This window comes from Takifugu flavidus, chromosome 19 (genome assembly GCF_003711565.1).
Source record: "Takifugu flavidus isolate HTHZ2018 chromosome 19, ASM371156v2, whole genome shotgun sequence".
NCBI lineage: Eukaryota > Metazoa > Chordata > Actinopteri > Tetraodontiformes > Tetraodontidae > Takifugu > Takifugu flavidus.
In genome coordinates this window covers 7,281,653-7,308,157 of record NC_079538.1, presented here as the reverse complement: position 1 = coordinate 7,308,157, position 26,505 = coordinate 7,281,653, and the positions used below count along the sequence as shown (strand labels likewise).

The window sequence follows — 26,505 nt, the reverse complement described above, 5'->3', positions numbered from 1 at the left end:
GCCCACAAACCTGACTGATTGAATTCCACTTCAGTGGCTGCTGTAATTACACACACAAGACCTCAATTTGTGTTTATTAGCGATGTGGTATCAGAAAACCGCACATTACAGTGGATTTAAACTGGCTAGTTAGACTATAGGGGTTGGATCGAAGCCATTTTGTTTTGTTCCATTGCGAATGCTTGTTTTTGCCTTTGAAAATGGGGGAAATCTCACATTGGTAGAATCTGACAGTGACTGAAGAGTCAGGAAGACACAGATGATCTTCCTGTTTTCACAGATGTTGTCTGACAGAAATTGAAACAAACGATCCACGTCCCCAAAGAACAATCTGGATGCTAACCGGTGCTCCAGTTAGAAACACGTGCACTCAAATGAGCCTTGACTAAACACCTAAAAGCAACAACTGAAGAGCAGCTTCAGCTAAAAGCGGCAGCTGCAGAAGAGAACATTAAATATAGATAAATCCAGAGGCAACAATTAAAGCGGCTACACACAGGCACAGCATGAAGTCATGTTTCTGGCCCGCATCAGCAGAAGAACAGTCAGTAAATCAAGTTACTCATGTTTCCAAACTCGTGTTTCTCTCCAAAGCTAAATTTTATTATCTGTTAATCTAATAAACTGGCGAAACCACAAATAGAGCAGATAAAGCTGCGGATTGCTCGGGCAACGGACAGAGATCTGATCAACACGAGCTTCATAAATTAGACAGGCGCGTCTTGGCCGTGTCACAGTTTGTTCAAAACAAGGCAATGACGGGTAGCCGGACCGCATCACATTTACAAGCCAAAAAACATTCAAATCAACACAAAACACCAAATGATGCTGAAGGTGAGCAGAAAATCTTAACTTCAGGTTGAGAAGAAGTCTGCTGCAACTTCAGAGTAACACACAGTTGGAAGCTACAAATGCCTCTTGGGCTAAATGCTAGCTGCTGTTAAAAGTTCAAATAAGGCCACGCTGAGATAAAATATAAACCTTCCCTCCCCCTCAGCTGCCTTAAAACCTTTTGTTCATGCTAAATGTGCTTAGAACTGACTCCTCCGTCCGCTCGCACCAAAGTTCTAATCCACTGAGGTCCGAGGTGCCGCTAATGTCAACTAATAACAGCTGCGCTAACTGTGCTAACCTGCAGGTTAGAACAACATGGCTGCCGGGACAGAGCGCTCAAGTTTTCCTACATGTGTCATGTTTTTAAAATAACATAAACTATAAAATGATGTTACGTTCTGTCCTGAGGACGGCCAAGTTGGCTGCGACACTGTGTGTGTGTGTGTGTGTGTGTGAGTGTGTGTGTGTGTGTGTGTGGTGTGTGTGTGTGTGTGTGTGTGTGTTTGTGTATACTACCAAGGTCATCAGGTCAGCAGACGCATCAACAACGACGTCTCCCTGGCGACCTTCAGCGCAGGATTCAGTCTAATTGAAAAATTTGAACAAAGAGATGTTCTTCCTACCGTCACCATCTTCCCGTGTTTGTCTTCCCACCCTGAACCTCCGTCCCGTCGCCGCGACAGAGGCTCGCGTTTGATGAAGCGCAGCGTCTGACAGCTTGGAGTGAACGGAGGAAGATTTACGGCATCGTGAGGTGACAAAGCGTCTGGTCGATGGAGTTGATTGCAAGAACGTGCACAAACAAAGAGAGAGAAGCTGCCCTATAAAAATTCACGAGCTTTTAGACGGATTGGGCCTTTGTTTTAGAATTCTATACCCAATAATATAAAAACTGTTTGGAAAAAGAGCAACATGTGCTGCAGATCGGTCAGCGTTTGCCCTAGATGGGTTTCTACAGAAGTTACTGTTTAATATTTGTTTATATATTTAAAAATGTAAGCGCCTCCCTGAGCTGCTCATCACCTCGGCTGCCCATTTTCCCACCTGTCGTGAGAAATCCAGCGTGACCGAGGGTCAATACGGCCCTTTGGATTAAGAAACACCCACAAGATGATGTAAACCAGAAGGACGAGCTGTTGTTTTTAAGAATCAAAGTGAAAAGGAAGTATTGCGACAGTTTCGTGACGCTGAAAAACCTGATGATTCTGGTCCACCGGTAGAGACCCGCGTCCCTCTGCTGCCCCCTAGTGACCACGTGAAGCACCACAGTCCCACATTCGATTTTGATCGTGGATGGCTGGAAAAAAGACCTGGACAATAACATATTTTCCCACTTTTATTTTCCATTGCACAGTAATCTCTATCTACAGAAGTTCTTAACGTTTGTGGCAGCAGATAAAGTCATAAACATCCATGTGAAATTTGCATAAAACTGTACAATAAAATCGGCTACAATGAGAAAATAAAATATACTTGCAACCCACAGATAACTGCTGAATCCAGGACAGAGGACGAGGGGGGCGGTCCGAGGACGGGACCCCGGACTGTTGTGTCTGCGGGGACGGTTTCAAGAGAACTGCATACGTGACAGAAATCACCCGCAGAGGGTCGACGCTGAGAAAGAGATGGTTGAAAAAACACCCAGACAACAGTCCTGTTGGAGGTTAAAGGGGGCGACCCCTGGCTGGAATATTCTCTTCAGTCTCTTTTGGGCTTCGGGGGGGTCAAGGTGACACTAAACACAGAAAAAAGGCCATTTCTGAATCACAGGAGGGAGACGAAAGAGACAAAAGCTGAATGGAACCAGAGCTCTGAGGTCGGCGTCGAGCCGTTCTGTATAGGTTATCATCGTGGATGGCTTTAATTCATCTAACACACACACACACACACACACACACTCACTTACATATGATTCCAAACGTGACCTTTCCCTCTGGTGAATATTCCAACATGCTCGTCCTCATCTTAAAGCCCTGCTAGCCTTTGACCTTTGACCTTCCAGACACGTGGCCAGATGAGTGGGAGGTCAACCGGGTTAAAAGTTAATGCAACTCTTTGGCGCCAGAAGAAACATGGCCTCTCTCCGCTTCGCGTTGCCGCGGCAACCCCCGACACGTTGCGTTCCCGTTGGTCTTTAGATTGTCGATCCGTTTGACTGACGCACGTAAAGCAGAAGGTGAAGGTGACGTTTCCTGACCGTAACGAGATTTGTGTATTTGTTTTGTATTTCAGGGTCGGCGTGTTCCTCGTAGCTCCTCCCATCAGCCCTTTTTAAAAGCACAAATTCATCTGAGTTTTAACACAAAAGCCACAAAACATGTTTCAACCAGAGAAAAACGAGAGATTTAAACAATACAGATGAAGAAACGAACCAACGCGGAGGTATGAGCACACACACACACACACACACACACACACACACACACACACACACACACACACACACGCACACACACACACACAGTAATACTATGAAATCCTGTCAGATGTTGATGTCCAGGTTGGTGGGGACTAGAAAGCAGAACCTTCTCCTCTGTGTCTCACGTCTGACTGTTTATCAGTTACGAGCATCATGATGTGGTCGGACTTTACATTTTTGTCTGTTGTGTTGTTTTTTTTACTTGTGTTTTTGTCTTTTTTTTGTTCTCCCGTCCCCCCATGAACTCCGTGCAGAGACATTTTGGCAAATGGGAGTGAAGATCGTCCAGGTGCAGGAGCCAGTCACGGCTGAGATGAACAAAGAGATGAGAACGTAAAAATGGACGCCTTTCCTCCGCTCCCTCTGAGGTGGTGCTTCTCCCCCGTCTGCTCCTCAGCTCCACCCTCAATCTGAGGCAAGGTCAGAGTTCAACTTTGTGCCTGGGGAGAAGATCCCTGTTGTCCCAGCGAAGAAGGCTTGGAGGGACCAATGCAGAGACAGATGATGGATGTGCGGCGGGTCCAAATGAGCAGATGGATGGTTGCATCCGTCTCCGTTCAGAACTGGTACCACTTTTTGTCTTTGCACTTCAGCATCATCTGAAAAATAAAAAAAAATATATATTTCCTCCTTCTGCAGTCAGCAAAGTTCTTATAAATGGAACAAAATATAAATGATGTAGAAAAAAAAGTGAGACGTCATAATGTGGATCTGTTGTCAAACGCTGCCCCCTAGTGGCTGAAACGGCGCATGACAAGAGACGCTAAATACAACCAAATATTCAAAAATTCAGGTAAAAAATCTGGTGAAAGTACCTCATGAGCATGTTTGGAGAAGGAATCTGCGCTGGCCATCATGGCAGCCGTCCTCTCGTCCAGCTCGCCCAACTTCTGACCTCTTTCATCCAGCGCTATCCGAGCACGTGCCAGCTCGCCCACCACGCCAGAAGCCGCCCCCTTCACGCCCTCGATGCCGCCCGGGCCTGGGATGTGCTGGGCCAAACTCCGCGAAGCCTTTCCGGCAGCGACCTCACCAACTGGATCACGGAGGAGAGAAGGAGACAGATCAAAAGAGGTGTGACAGGTGGAACCAGGCGTGCGCTCGTGTGGGTTTGTCATACACAGTTCTTCTCTGTCCAGTGACTGAGCCCCGCCTCCAAAGAGACCTTTGAAGAACCCTCTGTTGGGGGCCTCTGGTGTCTCCACCGGCGTGAAAAGTTCCCCTAACATCTCCTGAAACACCAACAAACACATCAGGCGCGTTTGTACTGCGGGAGTTCCTGGTAAATACCGGCGGCAGGAACTTTACAGGAACCAATTGCCTCGCTCGGCCCCCTAGATGGGCGTGTCTCCACTGCGGGGTAGGACCCCTCGGCAACGTCACCAGTTTCGATCGCCGCGGAATCATTGCACAACAGTTTGTGTCCACATCAGTGTGTTATGGGCGTCAAGGAAATGGTGTTGGGATACTTATAAAATGGGGAAAAGTTCCTGATAAGGGCCATTTGGAGGAGGTTCCTGCAGTGGAGACACGCCCCATCGGTCATGGCCCCGTCAATAACCCCGAAATTCCTGCAGTGGAAACGCGCCTGTTGACCAGTTACTTGCGGACTGCTGAGAGGTTTTTATTTTTGTCTTAACTGCCCCTTTAAAGCCACGTGTGGGACTTTAACCTGCCTGTAGGTTTTCGCAGATGTCCTGGCTGTACGTGATCCTCTGGATCTCAGTGGGGGAGCACAGGTACATGGCCTGGCCCAGGTTGGTGAAGCAGAACGTCCTGGCTATCCGCATGTCTGTCAAGGGCAGGTAGTTGACGTCCATGAGCGGTCTCAGTCCTGGAACACTGGAACACGGGACACAGAAAATTTCGAATTAGCTTCAGCGTTAGCATACGACGTTCCCTCACAACAAGCAAGATTCTAACCTTAACCTTAAAACAAAGTGCTAACTTTTAGACAGACTTTTAAAGCTAGCAGCCAAAATGTCCTCGCTATTCTACACGTCCTCACTTTGTTCGTGATACACACACGGTTCTCACTCAATGACATAAACGAGAAGCCAGACACACTCATTTGTATAAAGGTTCTGGATTTGTCTTCGTCGTCCAGGCAAAGGCAATTAAAAAAGGATTAATGAGCACACTGATAGTGAGAGGGAAGTTTGACCGACACTGAGACAATTTGAACGTGTCCTGCTTCTCACCTGAGGGTCATGATGTGGCCGTTGGCGCAGAAACAGGCCACGCACGCGCCCTGGCTCATCTGGACCACGTCAGCCCTCAGGATGAAGGAGGTCTCCGTGATGTTGTGTTTGTAGATGCACGCTTGGGACGGCAGGGACATCACTTTGGCTTGTTTCTCTGAGCAAATCACAGCGTACTGGCTCTCGTGGAGATCCTGGGACATGGAAGGGGACACCGAGACGGGCCTGCGCTTGCGGACCTTTTCTCTCTCCTCGCCGTCCGCTGTCGTGTTGGTCTCGTACCAGGGCTCGTAGGTGTGGGGCAGCAGAGAACCTGAGGAATCCAGGAACGCCATCCTCAAGAGGGTGCCCTTCAGCCGGACCAGCATGCCTGATGGACGGTAGCAGACGCCCCCGTTAACTGGATTTATGAGGACATCTCTGAGGCTCTAAAGTAGAGCCGTCCGCTCACCTATAGGCGAAACGATGACCGACTGCAGTTGCCGCTGCTCTCCTGCGGGCGGCACGGTGAGCACCAGGCCCAGTATGGTGCCCAGCGAAGTGCCCACATACAGGCAGGGGGTCAAAACGCTGTCGCCTTTCCTGGCGAAGGTCTCGGCAAAGTGGAACGAGGTGATGGCCTCTCGCGCTTCTTTGTCGATGCTGGTGACGCTGGAGGAGCGTGAGCGGCTGAAGGAATTGTCCCGGTGGTCTAGTGGGTTGGCACCCCGTGGCGGGCATACAGATAGGAGGACAGTGGGGAGAAGACAGAGGGAGGTAAAGCACCCGCAAAGCAGTGCTACCTCGAGACAAATGAAGGATGCTGCTGTGGACACGACGAACGACTCGTCTGACAAATTAAGCGTTAATATACCGAAGCTAGCTAAGGATGTAGAGGACACTCAGCTGGGAGTCGATCTGCTGGGCAGGTGGGGTCATGTGGTGAAAAGGTCATCATTCAGAGGACAATCAACAATTTAGGCCTATTCTGTCACCATTTAGTGGCTTGTTGGGACGATTTTATCACAAGTGGGACTTTGGCTGCATGTGGACAACACTGAGATATGAAAATAACACTTGGATTTGACCCACTGCTGGTTCTGCTAATATTACACGGTTGCTTTTTTACCCCTAACAAATATAGTTTGATTTGAGTCACAGAATGGAAAGACACAAGAAAACGTAGAAGAGAAAATAAAAGAAAGTTGCAGGTTACATGAAGCTCTACGGTGAGATGGGGGTGTGCGTAGATTCGCTTAGCACCACTGACCTCTCGCACCCCCAAAGGTGGGAGAAGGAGCACAATTTGGCACTGAAAGGATTTTAGCTCAGCGGATTTCACTCCCCGGTCAGATGAGTGCTAGTTTGGACTCATGCAAACAGAAGAAAACGCAGCTTGCCAATTTTGAGCCTTACAACTGGATAAAACTGGACTAATGGAATGTGATGGAAGTCCAGTTGAGGTGGAGAAATATAAATATATACAAATTGTTTAACACGAGATCAAGGCTTACCCAAGTCTGGCTTTAGCTCAGTAGGCAAGCTTAATTTCCGTGACATCTTTGCTGGAAAAAAGAGAACATCCCTCTTTACAAAGACACATCTAAGCTAACACACAATGCCATGCAAAGCTAGGTAGCTAGCATTGGGCTAAGGGTGCCAAAAGTACGAGTTAGACTGAGGAGGAAAAGTACCCCAGAAAAGATATTAAAGTGGGTAAGGAGCCAAAATGCTTCACACAGGAGAAGAAAGGACTCAGTCTATCAGAGACATGCTGGAGGAGGTGATATCTGAGTGCACAACAGCCTGGAAGAGATCACCGCTACGGCAAGACACGTGGAAACTGCACAGCCACCCAAGACCCCCATGCCACAGGAGCATGCACAGGAAACAGAAAGTACTCAACAAGAGATCCAAGAAGACAGAAAATCCTGTTTTTTCTTCTTTTTGTTAGAAGCACGCTTACCAAAAACTAAAACAAAGAAATGTTTGAATTCACATGTTTTAGTTCTAATACTGCAGAATGGAGCGTCGGCTTTTTAGCTTCGGTACAAATGTGGGCTGGAAAGAAGCGTCGTTTAGTTTTAACAGGCAGAAAACCACTTTGAAAGAAAAAACCTTGGAAGATGCCTGCTTACTTAATACACAGGGTTTTATTTTATCTGACCTGTTTTTTAGTTTGCATTTTTTAATCAGCATTTGCTGCTTGCAGCTATTAACGTCGATGCACTTATAAGAATTGAATGTGTAATTCTTCAATTATTATTCACTTTTTAAAACCTGGCCTCGTCCGTAATTAAAGCACAACTATCTTGGGCGAACACGCGGCGTTCTTTGAACTTCTGGTAACTTTCCTCGCGCTCGCTCCGGCTAATTGGAATTTTCAGCAGCACCGCTAGCAATTTGGTGAGGACACCAAGTTCGGGGAACCAAAATAATACAGCTGTAAAGGTCTCAGTTGACAACATTGCTAATTCTAATGTTTAAAGCATCCTTTTTATGAAACATTTTTCAGGTTTTCCAGATGTTCTCAGAAAGCAACTCTGAAGCTGAGCTGCTACACAAAGACACTGAATTTAATCAGCACATACTGAAGGTAAACACACACATTTGGACAGACGCCACTCAAATGTCATCGTACTGGATTATGGACGTAGAATGTCAATCACACGACTGATGTGGACAGGGGAAAATCTCAGAACAGATGTGACACGCAGGCACACTTACACTACCACTGTCGTGCTACATAAATGTAGCATGCAGACGTTTTGTAATCACTAAACGTAGTCTGAGCTACTGTTACCCTCTCGGGTTAGCCTCTGTCCCACAAGCTTTCAGAACTAAAGTGCTGATTTGTTTAAGTTCAATTTCTGCTTAAAAAGGAGACTGTCTTCATTTTAGCCTTTCTGATTTAGCAGAGAGAACCAAAAGATAGCGGATCGGAAGCTAACCCAGAATCGAGTCTCTCCTCTAATGCTCCACACTGTGGTGACCATGACAGGACAAAAACAGGGACAGAGAGGGGACGGGTCCGTTCATCCTGCCTACATGGCCTCTCACGACAGACCTCAACTCTTACCTCCTCTACCCCCGCCATTGTAGAACTGATGCAGACTGCTGTTTGACGTCAACACTTTCGTGGATATGAAGGGAGAGTAGAAGTTAGAAACACCCATTAGCTCGTTGCTAGACACAAGCTAACCTTCTAAATCACGTTTTAACGAAGCTGCTTCACACTTGTTTTGGCGGTAAAAAACATATAAAATTGACAAAAACGTGGCTGGGTTTTATGGGTGGTGAATAAAATAAGGAAATAGAGGAGCAATTCATAAATATTAGAGGGGAAAACAGCAATGGCTGCAAGATTTTCCTCTATTTAATATGCTAATGCTCGCTGAACATATGTAGACGTAGCCGGTTTTCGCTTTATTCTCCTGAGCTGAAATGCTAATGAAGTGAGTAGAACAACACTGGAGCGCTTTAGTGGTGTATTTCTAACGATCACTGGTGTGAATGATTTATTAACACGGGATCATTTTAGAATATTCCCAAGTTGTCCGCTTGATATTCGCGTGTTGAACTTCAAACCGCTGCCGGGTGTTATTTTTCCTAATCGCGCCACTGTGTGGCTGTTAAATATGCGAGGATACCCAAGGCTTTTACTTTTTACCATGCTTTTTATTATCCTAAATTAACGAGATTCTGAAGAAAATGCTAATTTTTGCATGGCGGAAGCCCGATTTAGAGTAACTGTTAACTAGTTTTCAAGGCCGGGGTGCAGGAATGTAGCCTACAAGGCCTTGAAAGAGTTCCTGCAACCATAAACAGACATTAGTGAGGTCAAACAGCTCTACAGAATCCTACTGATGGACAATTTCATGGTCCAACAGAAAAGTTCCACTTCTATGGGCAACAATTTCACTAACACCACTAAGAGGCCACGATAGTCTGGCTCCAGAACTGCTCCTTTTGGAGTTTAACACAATCTGTGTTCTGCTGCTTCACAACAAGAGGAACATGTTACCTGAAGTGGGCGACTTGCAGCGGTCCTCCGATGTGGCCGAGCCCTCGTTGATGTCGCACAGACCTGCAGCGGGGACCGCACAAACCGACAAAACAGGAATAAGTGTGTGTGTGTGTGTGTGTGTGTGTGTCATTGTTCTCTGAGGCAGAATGCTGAGCAGATTGTTGGCAGGGAGACGCAGCTGGAAGTCTGATTACTGCTCCCGGTCACCCAGCTCCGACTGGTGCCAGCCCAGCGCTCACCAGTCGGCGACACCAGATGCTCCGTGCCCACCGGAACATTTGTTTGGGACAGTTTGCTCGTGCGGCGGACTGTAAAGGAGCGTCGGCATTCGCGTTTGTAAAGTCAATGTGGGACCAACAGGTGTGCCGCTGCTGTACCAGCAGCCACTGCAGGGGGGCAGCACAGTCATAAGAACGGTAACAGCGGCGCCCTGACGCTGCAGCAACAGAGACACAAACTGCCTTGGGTTTATTTCCTGAGGGTTTGAGTTTTTACCTCCGGAGGGCTGCCGTGATTTTCTTGGCGAGCGCGGCTGCCTCTGGTGGGGGTCAGTGGGGCCGTACAGCTCAGCTGTTCCCAGGTTGAGCACAACCGTCTTCTGGACGTAGTCCACCACCACCAGACCGCTACTGTTGCCAAAAACAACGCTGGGGGGGAGGGGGGGAGACAGTGAGGAGGCAGAAATGTAGCAACGATGACATGGGAAAAATATGACGGGAGAGCTAAAACGTGTGGATGTAGCGCGCTAAACGACCAGCAGCTGGTTGGGAAACTTTACCAAACCAGTCCAGAGTCTCAGCTCACGTGGACTCATGCACTATTCACTTCGCACACACACCTGTAACACTTCTCCTCTGGGGTTAAAGCGTATACTCACAGGCCGTAGGAGGAGTTGAGCGCCAGGCTGGTGATCTGCTGAGGAGGCTCCCCGCTCACCCACACCAACTGGACCACCAGGTCAACCTGGTAACCAGGAGACTGCTTCAGAGGAGTACTGCGCACTCTGCAGAGGAGCGAAAGAGGAGACACACACACACACGAGAGATGATTTAATAAAGAGGGTCTGGCGGGACTGGCTGTGAGGGGAGGATGTGGACGCTGCGGCTGAGGGTGCTTCAGGCGGCGGCGAAGACGGTTCGAGAGCGTTCGAGGCAGAAGGGGAGACCCTCGAGTGCATGAGGATGTGAGAAAGCACTTTGGGTGCTGCTATGCTAGCTCTCCTGCACATGTGTGTGTGCACGTGTGTGTGTGCCTTTCTTACTTTAGGCAGGGCACGTTGCCGCCGTCAGAGTTGTTGCTGGTGGTGGAGGGGTGTGACGGCGGGCCGCTCGTCTGAGGGGACGCACCGGGCGTGGGATGCGCTGACATCTGCTCTCCCCCGCCGCCGCCATCTGGGGACTCCATGTCGTTCAGCTCGTACTGCATGCGCACTTCTAGTAACTGTTGGAGATCCAACACACACACACACACACACACTGAGAAGTTACAGACAGAGGCTGTGAATGTGACGTCCGTGATTGACATCCGTACACACACACACACACACACACATGTGAGAAACATCTTGGTTCTTCCAGCTGCTGATGTTCTGTGTGTGGGAGGAGAGTCAGAGATCCTTCTACAAGAAAATATTCCTCTCCTTCAGTGTTCCTCCAGGCTGCCTCAGGTTCAGGACCCCCTGCCTTCGCTCTGCAGAAGCCCCCCCAGTCCTGCATCTTCAGCCCCACTGACATGTGGGAGTGAGGAGCCGTCTCCTCCCCCGTCGCGGGTGGGGGGGTGGACCACACGTAACAGGTCGCTGTGATTTATTCCGCGTGAATCTTCGCTAAAATCCACGAAACACCTCCCACGTGCTGTGATTGACAGGTGCTCTCCGGGTCTCGAGCACATCCGCAGAAACGCTGCAGAATGAGGCGACCGGTGCCAGAAAGCCCAATAAATCATAAATCTGGCCGCCGTTCAGTCTCGAATTCCGCGTCTGTGTGGAGCAACGGTAGGAACAAAGCGCGCAGGATGGCGTCTCGCTCGGTGAAACGGCAGCTGTGACACGGGATTAAACGCCGTCTCACTCTGCTGCCAGTAAACACCGGCTCCCATTTCAGCCCCCACTTACGACGCTTCCCAGCAGGTTGCGACGGTGGACTAGCGGCTAGCTTGTTTGCGGATCTGTCTGTTGGCATGGAAACCCTGCAGGCTGTGACTGTGCGAGTGTGCGCGTAGTGTGATGAGCGTGTTAACGCTGCCTACCTGCACCACTTCGGTGGTCACCTCCAGTTTGCTGAAGCGGTAGATGATGACGTCAGCCGACACCCCGGCGACGCTCAACACCCGGCTCTCAGGGCACCAGGCCATGAGCTGAATGGCGAAGGGGTCCTCGTCCGACACCTCGCCGCCACCCTTGTCGTCCCTGGAGCGGTTTCTGTCAAACACCTTGGCTGTTTTGAGCTTATAGAGCACCTGGAGCATTACTGTCGGGGAAAAGCAGGCGGAGACAGCAGCAACGGGCGTTCAGAAAGTGTTCAAAATGAGGAGCGGGAGGACGGCGTCGCCAGGAGGGAAGACTCACTTGCAGAGGCATCCCAGAACTTCACGGTTCCGTCAGCATGCCTGCACACACGAGAGAGGCAGGAAGTGATCAGTGGGCTCAGGGGCGTTTCTGAGCACCGAAGGGCACCGATCGCACCAAGGAGCACAGGTGGAATAGTAATATGAAGGGGGGGGGGCTCGATGGCACGTGTGTGTGTGGGAACGCATAACGGCGGCGCGGCGATGGGGCGGAGCCTTACCCGGTGATGATGATCTCTGGGTAGCTCTGTGTGCTTTGACCCCAGTTTCCACCACTAATGGGCCACTCCTGCAGTGACAGACAGGTGGAGGAAGACGAAGCATCAGATGTTAAAAACATCATTCAAATGTGTGCGTGTGTGTGCGTGTGTGTGTGTGTGTGCGTGTGTGTGAATATGCTGACACACACAAAGGTCACCAGGATGACTCACACTGATCTTTATGTGAGAAGGCAGCTCCTGCAGCTCAGGGCTTGTGTTTAGATAAAAAGAGCAGCTCTGCAGCCACTTTGGGTCAGAACACGCTGACATTTCCGACTGAAAGTTAGAACGAGGCGACGGGGACGAGAACACGGGCATATGTAATGGCCCCTGGAGCGGTGGGGGGGGGGGGGGGGTCTGTCTGGAGACGGCGAGGAGGAGGTGTACACACACAGACTGGAGGATCATTATGTAATATGACACTATTAGATAGTCAGTTTAGCCTGGCTGAAATATTGGAAATGCTTCACAGTGCAGCAGACAAATCAACCTTTACTGCCTGCAGATGCAGCAGCAGCACATATGAATGTGCCCTTTTTCATGCTAGCGTGTGCTTATCGGTGAGGCAGCGCGGTTCCAGGGCGCACTGGAACATTTGCATTTGTAATTCAGACATTTTGCTCTTTTGTAATTGTGCTATTGAGCACAAGGAGGGATGTGCTGTCCTCGGGATACGGCCATCCTTAATTTGTGATCTTTATGATTAGACTAGTGGCGGATGTAGGTCTGATCCGGGTTCGGAAACAGCCATTAAATGAAAAGGAGACATTGGTCATTCATGCAAAGCTGCGCTTATTATGCTATTATTGCAAAATGAGAGTAACAGTTGATTAATCTGTCGGTCTTACAGCTCTGCATCTTCTGATAACTTACACAAGCATGCTAATGGTTACGTATAGCTTCCCTATCGTTATTCCCATGGCAACAGACACATCGCAGCACAAAGATCACGTTTTTCCCAGCGGGAAGCGAACCTTTTTGCTGTATCCCTGTCGCTTCTGTCGAGAGCCCACTGAATAAAGTGCAGGTATGAGGTCCGCGGGGCAGTCGGCGAAGTACTCGCAGCAGGTGACAGGAGACTCGTGGATGGTCAGAGGATAGGGGTTCTCGAATATGGGGTACCTGTGGAGGACAGGACAGGACAGGACAGGACAGGACAGGACAGGACAGGACAGGACAGGACAGGACAGGACAGGGGGGACGTTAAACAGTGGACGACCTGGACGGCGAGGGAGGAGAGGACGAGGAGCCATTGATCATTGATCTTACCCATTTTGTGCAAGGTCGATCACCACTAAATCCTTTTCCAGGAGCACGACCACAGCGTAAGGTTCCTGATAATCTGCAGGAGCCAAACAACAGGCGGGGTCATTCATCACGCCACGCTTCCAGCGCCGGAGCGAGGAGCCCCAAATCTACAGAAACCTCCTCCTGCTAATTTTCTTCTCATTATTCTCACACTTCGGCGGCTCAAAGACACAAATGAAAAAGTCACCACTGAAGCGGTGATGACTGGATCCTATAATCCTCCGATATCTGCGTCTGCCTACGGAGTTTCATATTGGCCCCCGTGGTCGAGTGTAGCTGTAATAGATTTATTGATGGTTGGGAGCATCTGTACACATCCCTCTCCTCCTGAATAAGCCACTTCCAGATATCGCACTTCTGGGTAATAAAACTCATAAATTCTAATGAGTAAATTCAGACTCGGGATTGATGACATCAGCCAATTCTCGGAGAAAACACCTTTATTACAAAGACCCAGACGATCTTCTGGGATGTTTGCGTATTTAAAGTACAAATGAGTCAATTTGTGTGCTGCAAAGTTTGGTTTCATAAGCTATTCATCATAATAAAAGCAGAAGGATGTGACTGGTCGACCCCCCCATTATGGGAAATCGCAATCATGCCATCAGGAAGTTGAGCTTTATTGATTTCTCTGTTTTAAAGCATGATCACCAAATCCAAGTCGCACAAGTCGCACCCCCTGACAAACTATGAAAAAAAGTGCGACTTATAGTCCGGAAAATACGGGAGATGTGCTGAGAACGAACGCCACGGGTTTGTACGCTGGATTAAACGCATCTGTCTCACTTATTTTGGCTGCTGATGCATCAAAAGGAAGAAAATCAGGTAATGATTTCATTTAGATGGATTGTGTACAGAGAAATGAGATGAAAGTGGAATACTGTCTGTGCCGGATAATCAAACGGGAATAGGCTCCTTTCCCCTGGGAAATTTTGTATTTATTACAGAAACACTAACGTAGGGATGAGCCCCAGCATAATTAAACAACAGAGTTGTGGGTGTGTGTGTGTGTGTGGGAGAGAGGGGAGATAATCCCAGGAAAGAACATCTGACCGTTAGGATACGGCGTCTCGCAGAGGGTGAGGAAGTCCACGATGGGATAGTCCATCTCCAGCACGGCCGTACTCTTCCCGTGCATCACCGTCAAACAAGGCCGCCGGCCCACCGTGTCATACGACAGACCACCAGAAAAGATAATGAAGGGCTCCCTGGAACACACACGCGCACACACACACACACATACACAGACACACACAGAAATGTGTTAATGTAATGTTCTGATGAACACAAATGAACACAGAAGCACGTCAACTTTAGATTTTCTCAGCGTATTTAAGGTGTTAATAATTGGCCCCACCAAGCATGTTTCTGTGCACGAGCGTGTGGACTGAACCTGTGTGTGTGTGTGTGTGTGTGTGTGAGTCTGAGTGTGTGTGCGCGTGGCGACCCTACCCATTTCTACTGGTTTTGTATTCCACTTTGAGAATGGGTTTACAAGGCTCTGGCTTCTTCCCATCCTTGGGCTGTTTTCCTAAAATAGAACAAACAGATGATACTTTACTTTGCCAGTTCAAACCCCCTCCACACACACACACACACACACACACACACACACACACACACACATACACTCCCCCTCCTGATTTGCATTTAAAATGCAGCTTTGAACGGCGGCCCGGCTGTAAGAAAACACTATTCATCAGCCGGGAGGGAGGCCAGCGCGGGGCAGAGCCACGCAAAGTGGCAGATTTACGGGGCGGAAACGCGGCGCATCCATCACTCGTGGCAGCGGACGCAACAAAGGTTCCGAATCGATCTCAGGTGGATCACAGGGCAGGTTGGACGAGGCTGGCGCGCAGAATAATGAGGCACTTTCACCACATAATACATCTCGAAAAGACAATTAAAGACAGACTTATAAGCCGTCCTTAAACCTGTCGGAAGGAATTTACATAATTGCTCATTAAACAGAAAACTAATTACGTGTGCTGCAGCGGGAGAAACCACTAATTAAAACTACAATCCTCCACATGCCACAGCAGCTTGAAACACAGGTCAGAAGTCCGTCCTTTGCTTTGGTTCCTGCCTTTATTCCTCTGTGCTCCCCGTTTGGCAGCCTGCCCCTCATCCCGTCGAGGCCTCCTCCAGGTGAGGAACTTCCTCGGGAGGAAGAGGAGCTCGGATAAAAACGGGCATCATCAAAAGAGCAGACTCTGCCTCCCTGCAGCGCCGGTGGTAAAAGACGTGCGAATAGCGACAGAGCCTAATTGAAGTGACAATAATCCCGAAACCAAACAAAACAGTTCCCCGTCTGTGGCTTTGGCGCCGTGCGTGTCTGGCGTGCGCGCGCCTTACCGTGTGGCGTGATTGTCTGTACGGGCTTGCCCTGGCCTCGGACGTTCCATATGGTCAGGGTTCCGTCTGAATGACTGCAAATGAACTGCTTGCCTTCGTGGTGCCAGGCGACAGAGTGGATCGCCTGGAAAAAAGCCACAAACGGGAGAGGGAGAGAGGGGGTGGGGGGTGGGGGAGGGGGGGGGGCGGGGTAAAGGTCACACGTCTCGGTGGCCGGAGCCATACACATTTACATGTGAGGATATTCGGTCCGGCAGATTCAATCAGGAATGCTGGGAAGTTACACGGAGAAATTGTCCGAGGCCTGAAATGGTTGTTATGGACTTTTCTCCAGGCTTTTACAGAGACATGCTAACATGACATCATGACCCCACACACACCTACACACACATCCTTGTTTTTCTCTATTTATGAGGACAGCTCCTTACACCAACTATAACCTTAAACCAGTTCTAACCTGTCTGGGCCCTTTAATAAGTCCTGTATTTTGGTAGAAGGTGATGCGGGAATGTATGTGGGCGATCTCTGTTCCTGATCATGATCATTGTTTCCTTGAAAATCGACTGAGGCTAAGTGAGTGACGACAGGGAAATCTAAGCTAGCAGCTTCCCGAGAGCTTCCTCGGTGATTATCAGCTGGTATGGAGTCGCCACTATGCAAAGTAGCTACATTGAGTGCGGCAAAGAGCCCGGAATGGAAGTTTTTAATGGGCATTCATCCCGGGAAGGTTATTCATAGGAAAGCACTGCAAAGTTAAATCCAGCAAGTGCTCGGTCCCTGTTGCATTAAAAAGACAGTTTTTTTTTTAATGGATTACATAAAGTTTAAGGTTGACAAGGCATGACGAGACAAGGTCAAACAACGTTTGAAGTTTGACAAGCAATAAAGTTGCACAGGACTGTGAACTAGACTGAGCCGAGACACGAGCTCTGTGGAACACACACGCTGTTGTCATGTATTAAACTCTAAACTCCCGCCGTCAGACGGGAGGAAGTGTGTGTTGACAGTCCCAGCGGGGGGGGAAATGCACAGCGGCTACTTGGAAAATGAGGTTAATTTAAACACTCGGTGCTTATCAAATCAAGCGATACCAATTAGGGGCTAATTTGAAGATTGATTATATCAGGTCAGTTTTCAGAGAGGATGTTCTTACACGAGCAGCTGATCCTTCTGAAGGAACAGCCACACTCATAAACATACACATCACAGCTCTAATTAGAATAGTGTTGTGACACACGGGGGTACAAAGCTTTACCCTCGAGTGCCCCCACACACACATCAACAATGACACACACGTGTGTGCCCACACACACCGCAGCTCCCAGCATTTGGGGCGAGTGTGTCAACAGGGGCTGAACCAGGACATAGAAACCGTTTAGTGCTTGTGTGTGATGTGAATATAGTGTGACATCTTCAGCTTGGGCGGCACCAGAAGGCCCACGTGGATGCTTGTGGTTCCCTCTGCTTGTTCGGGCTACAGTCATAGCGCATGTTCAGGGCCCGTTAACGCGGTGGTGATCATTGGTTAATGATCAGAAGTGACAGCATCATCAGTAGAGACCCATCAGAGTCTCGCCATTATGGAAGATCTCTCTTCTGAAAGAGCCTCACGAAGTGACCCTCCAGATTGGGACGGTCCGTGGCTCCGTCTGGAGGACAGAGCTCTCAGCCCTGCCAGACTCACAGAGAAATGAGCTACAAAGCTTCTTTCTGGCAGCAAAAGGAGATAAATCATCGTCTAACTCGCACATTTCTGACTGAGGGCCTGGTTGCTATGAACACCGCCTTTGCCTTGTTTCCCTCGTCGGTGATTTTCCCTTCTTCCCGAAACCCTCGCAGCGGGGTGTATCGGCGCAGCAGGAAAAAAAACGTGGCGGAGCATCTTGCTCGCGAATTGTCGTCAAAGGCGTTATTAATTGATAGTTGGCAGCGGGCTTCCAGGCAAATGGTGTTTGAAAAGAAGCGCGCTGCGGGACGACGTCGCTTTCAGAAGCTGTGAAAACTTATTTTATCCCCCGATGCAGCGCACAGGAAACGTTAGAAAAGATGGAATTTGCGTGCATTCTTCCGCGGGAACGTACCGACGTGCCACTCGGGGCGACGACTGACGCATCGTGAATGTGACATGTGCTTAATGACACAGAACACAGGCATCCGCAGAAAGGGTTTCCATGGTAACCGTTCTGCCATTAGCGCTGTCAGATTTTCATTATTCTTACTTTACCTCAGACCCAACAGAGGCACCGGGGTCAGCGAGGCCGTTTTTGTGCCGTCACAGTGACACGGAACAGACAGAAAGGTCAGACTGTGACAGAAAAAGTGAGCCCCCACACTTTTATCACAGCCATAAAAGATCATCTCCTGCAATTCTGATGCAGCAGCCGTGTAACGGGAATAAAGCCGCATCTCTGGGCTCCGCGCGCGTCAGGAGCAGAAGGGATTGACACGCCTCTGACAAGTCTTTTTATTTATGGACACGTATTCCTGCCTCCAGGGGATTAAGCTTCAAAGTTGAGCTTTTGGGGGGGGTTTGGGACAGGGGAGGGGATGTTTTCCAGCAGTTAGACAAACGAAAACGCGACGTCAAAACAGGCATTTCTCACGACCCCCTTCGTCTGCTTAGCTGTGAGGGAAAGAATCGCTTTAACGAGCGTTTTTCGCCGCAGAAGGGGACAACTCCAGGGATTCCAGCAAGAGTTGGCGGGAAAAGTCGCCTCTGGCGAAGCAGATCTCTGAGTCATCTTCACCAAATAGCACATTAGACTATTTCCTGGGAAAACCGGCCCGGCCCTCTTTCTTTTCTCTCAGAGGCGACACACATCATCGGCGCCGTTTCCGAGCCGTTTGCGCGTGCGTTATCATTCCGGTGAGGGATGCGAGTCGCGGCCGCGCGTCTGTAATTGAATTTCAAGTGCAAATGTTTAAAAAAAAGCCCCGCAGATTAAGCAAAAGTGGCAGGAATGACTGAAAGCTGCTGAAGGAGAACAGGAGCTGGGGAGAGTGGCGTACTCACCTCATCGTGAGTGTAGCGATAGTCGGCCTTCTTTGATTTTAGATCCCACAGTGCGACGATTCCCGACTCGAATCCAATTATAAGCTGGAGGTAGAAGATAGGTAGAAGAAATGACAGGAAGGAGATAGAGCAGACCAGATGGTTTATGGGGAATAAAAAGGGAATACATGTGACATTCACTTGCACCCTGAAAAACTCGCCGTCACCTCGACACGCTCCAGCTATAAACACCGAGCGCATATTTAGAGAAACAAAATCAACTCTCTCAGCTAGAAATGAGTCTTATTCTAACCGCGCCAGATTCTCTCCATTGCCCCCACGCCACATGTGCTGGTGCGACCGAGCGCCGCCGTAGCATGTCGGGCTAATAAAAGCTAATGTTTGCCATTATCAGCGAAGGCTCTTGTTCACAGTATCGCCTGTCGTTAAAAAGGGGGCAGATTCAGAGGGGCACCTCTGGAAAAAGGCTTAAACAACAGGCGAAATCCCATTTCAAGGGCTTTAATGTGTGCAAGCAGAGAAAATGGTCATCTGTTGCGAGTAAACCAGAAAATCAGGGATGAATTATTAATAACTGAGGACAGTGAGCCCCCTCTTTGACTGACTTACCTTTCCCTCATCCATGGGGTTGTCACTTATGTGGACAACTGGTCCAGGGTGCGCCTTGGAGGACCTGAGGGAGACAAACAGACACAGAGATGAAGTCGTTGGGGGCGGACTGGTCGCGAGTGCCCCCTTCTCTGCTGCATCCATCCGTGATTCACCCTCCAGACAGCCTGATGTCCAGGCTTGTCTTGGCCAGCGTGGCTGCAGAGTCTCCCAATGCTGCCCCTCTCTGAAAGAGACGAAGCGGGCTGAGGGCCACGGGCGCAGGAGAGCGAGAGGCACGGACCGAGACGGGACCCGGTGAGAGTCGGGGGGGAGCTGCCGCCAAATCTGAGCGTCGGAAAAGGAGTCTTTACTTATTCATGCGCGCGTGAGATCCAGCAAAGCATCTCCGGAGCGCACGCGTGCACGCGCGTGTCAGAAGGTAGCAGTTAATGTCTGTCATCTGTCTCTATATTTAGCCTGTTTGTGCTGGAGCCTGATTACCTAAGCCTGCTGCAGCTGTTGATTTATCTAATCCCCATTCACTGCCTGCCTCTCAGCGAGCAGCCGTCTGCTCGTGCACACGTTTGCACGTTCGACGCGTCTCAGCATCCGTCGGATTTGTAAAACCCGCATCCACAACAAACAATGACACCATGACACCCTCACTAAATTACCAAGTGCAACATTTCCTTCTTCCTCTGATTCCGGGATTGGAACATGCGCTCTTCGGCACGTTCTCCTGTGAGACGACGAGGCAAAAATCCCAAAACTGCTGTTGTGCAGCAGCTGGTCTGACATGAGCAAACACATGTTTGGGTTTGAAGATAAGGGAATCACTATGGCAACAGAGGTAGGACAGCCAGGGCGTGCACGGACCCAAAATCGTCCACACACACACAGAGCTCCCATTCGTAGCAGACAAAATGACTCGAACTATAAAACTTAATAAAAACCACTGATGGATCTTGATCAATGACCACCAGCATGCGTGGACGCGTCTTTCCTGGATGCTGTTCTACACCCTCCATATGGAGAAAAGCTCAATAACACTGTGGAAGAGCGCATGCACGTGCTCAGTGGGTCCCTGAGTGGCACTCGGAGGTCAAACACCTGCAGGAACTCTGCATGAAAAAGGCCATTGTTGCCCGTAGGTGTGTGTTGAAGTGAGAATGTTAAAGCGTTCCTCCATTCTTCTCATACATGAAGAGGAACCAGTCAGCACAATCTCATCTCATTATTGGGCCAGTGTAACAGAAGAAGATCATGACGCAACAGCACAGGTGACCTTTGACCCCGTGGCGTCCCTTCATCATTAAGTGAATGAAGCAAACGTGCCTCCGGCGTGGTGACCTACAGCTCATTACCAAGGTCAACCAATCCCCAGTCCCTGTAGGTATGAGACCAGGGGTTTCTTCATCATGGTCCTGTGCTGGGAGACTTTTCCACGGACCTTCACGGAAAGCCCAGTTCTTCTTCTGACTGAGGTGGAACGACACGAGCAGGGAGAAGCAGCAGGGCTTAAAATAGTCCCAGCTCGGTTGGAGTTCAGCATCCTGTCAGCAAAAACTGCAGCTTCACTTTTTCATCTATAGCTGCAACCCAACATTGAGGAGAGGTCACCAAACTCCAGCACACGTCATCTGTTTCAGACCGGATGGAGCATCTTCCAACATGTTGCTAACTCTCCGATGCTAACTACAGTCCAAGTCTTCTGATCTTCTCAACTATGATTGGACTTGCTGCTTATTTATCATCATCTCTGCGTGGATCCTGCAGGTGCTGCTCAACACAGCTGGTTCCATCCTGGACATGTCAAGTGTCTTTGAGCGCGATATTGAATCTTCTGCCCCCCCGAGAGTTAGCCTCTGCCACCAGCGTGTGAATGAGAGCCTGACTAGTAATGTAAAGATGTAAATTGGGCCATAAATGCCTTTAAGGGGTTAAAAGTGCCACCTAGGAGACAATGATACAGCAGCAACGTTGCCTGAGGACAACCTGGTTGTGTAATATATGTATGCGGCAGAAAAATATTAGCATTTTAGCATTTCTGCTTCCAGTTGCGTCCAGCTCTCCCAGTTACCCTGTCACTGAATCAAATCACACACACCCGCTGCCAGGTACACATGCATAAAACATCAGGCAGGCGCATACATGCATGCAAACACATTCAAATATGGCCTCGCTGCCACGTCCTGAGCGCCTCCAGCCCAGACTGAACTATGGCGCCAGGCGGTTGGTCCTCTGCTATAGGATGTGTGTTTATCTAATATTCTTTCCAGTACAGTAGGTTTGGAGCGGCGTCGTGAGTCATCCAAACACACAGAGCGAGGGGCCAGGCCGGGCCCGGGGGCAGGGACACGGCTACTGCGCCTCTCCAAATAGCAGCGCCCAGGGGATGATTACTTCAGTCCGAACCATCCATATCTGTCCTCAAAACAGCAATTACAGCAGGAACGAGCTGCAGCAGACAGAGCTTCAAATCTATAATGATGCTTTTGGTGGCAGTAGAGCTGCATTTCTTCCTTCTCCTCCACACACACACACACACACACACACACACACACACACACACACACTGCTGCCCCGCCTGAGTATTGCTTTTGAACCTCAAGCCCCTCCACTCCGTCAGCATCCACCTTCAGGCTTAAATTCTTTTTCTCATCACACCTCAAGAGCTCCGAGTCTGGAGCCCCGACACCCAAGTCTAATAAATGTTTCAAGCCACTTCAATTTGTCTGCACTTTCCTGTATTTAAGCTCCCGCCGGAACACGCAACGCAAGCTACAATAATCCTCAGAGTGCACGCACTGACACACCAAAAGAATTATTCGATTATTAGGATGTGTCCATGAAGCAGACGCAGCCTCGGAAACGCCAGCAAACATCAGCTGGAGGACAAGTGAGACAGCTGAAGACCAGAAGGAGGACACCAGTAGGCAGACTAACAGCAAACCTCCTGGTTCTGAGGTGTGGAGACAGAACCACAGAATTCAGAAGGTCTCAAACCATCATCGAGACCACGTACATAAGAGGAGTGAAGGATTCTGGGAGAGTGGCAGATAAACAGACCAAAGTTTTTCTCGTCCTTTAAGGATGCAGCATCCCTCTATCTTATCTTCTTCAATCTCATCGTCATCATCACCCCTTCCTCTTCTCCCCTTTTGGGCCCTGATTAGAAACCTTTTCCATCTTCCTCTCATCCTCTCTTATCTGCGTGACTCGGCGCCGCTCTGCCCTCTGGCGCCGCTCCCGCGCCTCCCCTCCTCTCTGGTGTCCTTCTCCCGGGGCAAAGCCCCGTCTCATCCGCTCCACTCGTCCCTCCTATCTGTCATCCGCTCTCGCTCTGTCCTCTCTCTCTTTCCCACCACCCGCCTTTCCTCGCCCTCGGCCCCGTCGTCGAGTCAAGTCGTCTGTGTGCGGCGTGCACTGATCGCGGCAGACACCTGTTCCCATCCTCCCTTCTGCTCTCATCCCTGTCTCCTATCCACACACACGAAGGGAAGAGGCGAAAGCGTCAAGCAAAATGCTCCAGTGAATAATTTAAATCTCTACAGCAGGGAACCAAAATGGGGCCTGTCAAGCAGACGGATCCGTCCAAACAGCAAAGAGACAGGTCGCTTAGTGGCGGCAGCCTAATACTCTACCTGGGAACGCTAGAGTGACTAACGAATCTGTCCTCCCTCATTAATTTCAAACCTTCTCAGCAGGAAAATGCGCCACATCGTAAACTCACTCCCGAGTCGACACAGATCGGAGTAGCGCAGCTACAATTAGGGCAGTCCTCACATTCCCTTGGATGAAATAAGGGTTTTTGCCGAGTTTCTTGTGATTTTCTGTCTTTTCTGGATACCCAGAATAAGAACTTTCACTGTCATGTTGCCAGCAGGGAGTCCCGGTTCTGGTGCCGCTTAGCGTTGTTGGTTCAGTACGATTAGCTGGAAGCTACTGTGAGAAACGCATGCAGAATTATTGCAGATGTCAAAATAGGCTTCGCTAACGATGGTAAAGCTTTGCAGATTCCAGGGTCAGTTCATATGAGACTTACAGTTCGATGGCTTTGTTCCACATGATGACGTAGCCTGAGAGCGTGAAGGACTCCACGTTGACGATGTGAATGTTCCCCCGTTCTGTGCCGATGTACAGCCACTTACTCTGGAAGGGCAGGTGGCAGAAGGTTATTCTGTGGAGGGAGAAAAGAGGAGAGAGCCTTCAGGAAAACCGGCAGACGCCTCTGGAAAATCCACCTCCTGTTGACACCAGGGACGGAACCTGCAGGAGCATGGGATGGATTATTTATCGCTCCATTAATGAGTCCAGGGGTTTCTGCATCATTTGACCAGGACCCTTGTTAGGGGGGGACAGAGGGGGCCAAAGAGACACATCAGTGGTCTCTTTCCAACCATCCATCAGATTTTGCCTTAATGAGAGGTCAGGAACCCTTCCCTTCTTATCTGCAGCTATCCATTCATCTCCTCATCCCTTTTTCATCACTTTGTTCCTTCATCCCTCTCCGGTCCCAACCTCCCATCCGTCTGAGGAATAATAATGTCCGACCTTGGAGAGCAGCACTTGCTAATGTATCAAGGTCGTCCATCTCCTCTGGCGATTCTTTTGAATTTGCTGGGATCCACCTGTGGGCTCGTGTGACCTGTACTTCAAACATCTCCTCTGGTTGGTTCAGCAGCTGGAGCACGCCACTCCAGGACGAGGAGAACCCAGCCAGGACAGCCCTCCCGCATCCATTACTCCCAACAGGAAGGACGCGCTGGTGTCCCGTCCAGGAGCGATCCCACGAGCGTCCTAATATTTGAACGTAATCTGCTGTCAGACAGATTAAGACGATGCACTTTGATTAGGAATAAGCAGCCGTAGCATAAACTGGAGGGATGGAGAGTGAAGACGGTGCCCTACAGCAGGCGGTTGCTTCAGCAAAGACAATGCTAATCCATTTCTCAATGCTTCAGTGGCTGCAGCCTTGTCTCCTGAAATTAGGTTTCCCCTTCCATGTATCTCTATATTTACTGTAATAAGCACAACATAGCCTGAATGCATCTGCACAGCAGCAGAAGCACATTTCTGCTCCCCAAATGCAAATGGAGGGCAGCTTCAGTCTGAAAAGATTTTGTTCATTAATTAAGCAGAATGCAGGAGAGTCAGGGCTCAGTTCTCTGGTTTCACTGATTCCTGGGGTGTGGGTCTCTCAAGATTTTACTGGAAACTTTCACAGCGAAGAGCTTGTTGGACTGGAAATGTCAAGTGCTCTTTTTTTACAGTGCATGCAGCCCTGCAGCGGCGTCGCCCTTGGAAGTGTTTTCCTCGAGCAAAAGGAAATCTGATGCATTTTCAGTGTGTTTTATCGGCTCTCCCCTTTTTGAAGCGCTTCAGGACAGAAGGTTGTGGTCATCTTCAGCTCCCCACATGAGCTGATCCAGGATTTGGACGTTTCTGGGACACCAGCCCGACCTGATGCTGAAGCACCTTGGCTGGATCCCCTCCAGTAGCTCCACTCACGGCCTTCAGCTTTACTGGTGTCTACGCTCCCATTCTCACCATCAGTGGATGATGGCTCCCTTTTCCCTTCTTCAGACATTGCAAATGTTCCGCGTTTGTCTCCTCCGGTGTAGAAAGAGAGCGATGACTGGATGAGGAAGCACATTGTAAAAACAATTTCAGATCTTCCAGAGCCGGGATGGGAGGCGAGTTAGAGAGTGAATCAGCGCTTGGCTTTTATTTGTGTTTTCCTTGTTTCTGGAGAGACCCCAGCGCTAATCCTTAATTATCTCCCATCATATCACCCCGCAATGATGAAAGCATGCGCATTTGCTGCGAGGACGGGGGGAGGATGGGGGGAGGGGGGGCGACGGGAGCATCCTACGCCACAGTGACTCGGCAGGATTTCTTCCAGCGCTCCCTCCGTCCCCGCGCTGCCCACAGACTGACTCACTGCTCGCTGGCTGGAGCCCAGGCTGTCTCAGCTCTCCCTCTCTGCTCAACGCTGCTGCCGTGATCTGGTGGAACAGAGCGCTACAGCTGGAGGCAACACACGCCCAAAGATCCGAAAAGCCCTCTTCTCTTTCCCGGTTCAACGCTGAGCTAATCTAAAAGACAGTTCCACGAATATTAACGATAAACCTTTTCGGGGCGTCACAGCCGGTGTGGCGTCCCTTCTGCTCGGCTGTCCGTCCTTTCAGCGAAGAAGGAAATAAAAACACTTTGACTTCTACACGCTGACAAGCCAAAGTGGTCAGAGGGGAAGAAACAACAGACAGAATAGAGAAAAACAAACAAACATCTGGATCGTCTGCACGTCCTGGCAGGGTTCGCTCTTTAATGGGGCAGGCGTGCCATCCGGGACCCACAGAAAGGTCAACCAGGTCAACAGATTGCAGCCTGAATGAGGTCTAGATGCATTCGCACATGCTAGCACATCAGCTAACGCCAGCAGCAGGTCAGATGAGGTCAGGTCGATGCCTTCATCCAGTTTCTGAAGGTCAGCTGATCTCTGCCCATGTGACTCGACCCTTCCCAATAGTGTTAGGCCCGTTCCGATGGTTAAAAACGCCTCTCTCTGCCTTAAAACTCCTCCATCCTTCATGGCCTCCTCTCCCCGTCTCCACGTTTTCCGTCGTGTCCCCCAGGTGATGCAGCGGCGGAGCGGCGGCGCTCGCTAAATGTCAGGGGCGGTCAAGCGCCTGTGCGGGAACACAACGCGCCTTCAAAGCTGCTGGCGGCCACCTGTCCCTCACATCAGCGCCATCTTAGATCACCGGCTCTGACATTTAACCCGTTCTCCACTTCCTGCTGTGACAGATCGCTGCAAAAATGATATGATGGCATTTGAGAGGTGATCGCTGTGGCGTGATGGGGAGGGACAGACAAGGAAACCTCCCTCAGATGAGGTGAGGTTTGAGTCATACTTAACATTTCAGATATCATTAAATATAAATTTAATC

General features: G+C 49.7%; 1 protein-coding gene across 5 annotated transcripts in view; it reads right to left on the bottom strand.

Moving 5' to 3' along the window:
- Positions 1-2,157: 2,157 nt before the first annotated feature.
- Positions 2,158-26,505, bottom strand: part of stxbp5a (syntaxin binding protein 5a (tomosyn)) — a 44,811-nt gene continuing 20,463 nt past the window's right edge. The window contains exons 5-27 of one of the 5 annotated variants that reach the window (XM_057016705.1): positions 23,598-23,732; positions 19,571-19,634; positions 18,962-19,045; positions 15,949-16,072; positions 15,046-15,124; positions 14,647-14,801; positions 13,555-13,627; positions 13,260-13,407; positions 12,247-12,314; positions 12,027-12,067; positions 11,708-11,928; positions 10,722-10,900; positions 10,338-10,463; positions 9,956-10,107; positions 9,458-9,520; positions 8,513-8,566; positions 6,949-6,998; positions 5,906-6,188; positions 5,455-5,824; positions 4,930-5,095; positions 4,374-4,485; positions 4,069-4,289; positions 2,158-3,852 (exon numbers count right to left, since the gene is read on the bottom strand). In XM_057016705.1, coding sequence (XP_056872685.1) covers positions 3,811-3,852; positions 4,069-4,289; positions 4,374-4,485; positions 4,930-5,095; positions 5,455-5,824; positions 5,906-6,188; positions 6,949-6,998; positions 8,513-8,566; positions 9,458-9,520; positions 9,956-10,107; positions 10,338-10,463; positions 10,722-10,900; positions 11,708-11,928; positions 12,027-12,067; positions 12,247-12,314; positions 13,260-13,407; positions 13,555-13,627; positions 14,647-14,801; positions 15,046-15,124; positions 15,949-16,072; positions 18,962-19,045; positions 19,571-19,634; positions 23,598-23,732 — 3,010 coding nt within the window. In that variant the 3' untranslated portion in view covers positions 2,158-3,810. The other 4 variants (XM_057016707.1, XM_057016708.1, XM_057016709.1 and 1 more) reach the window with 4 other exon arrangements.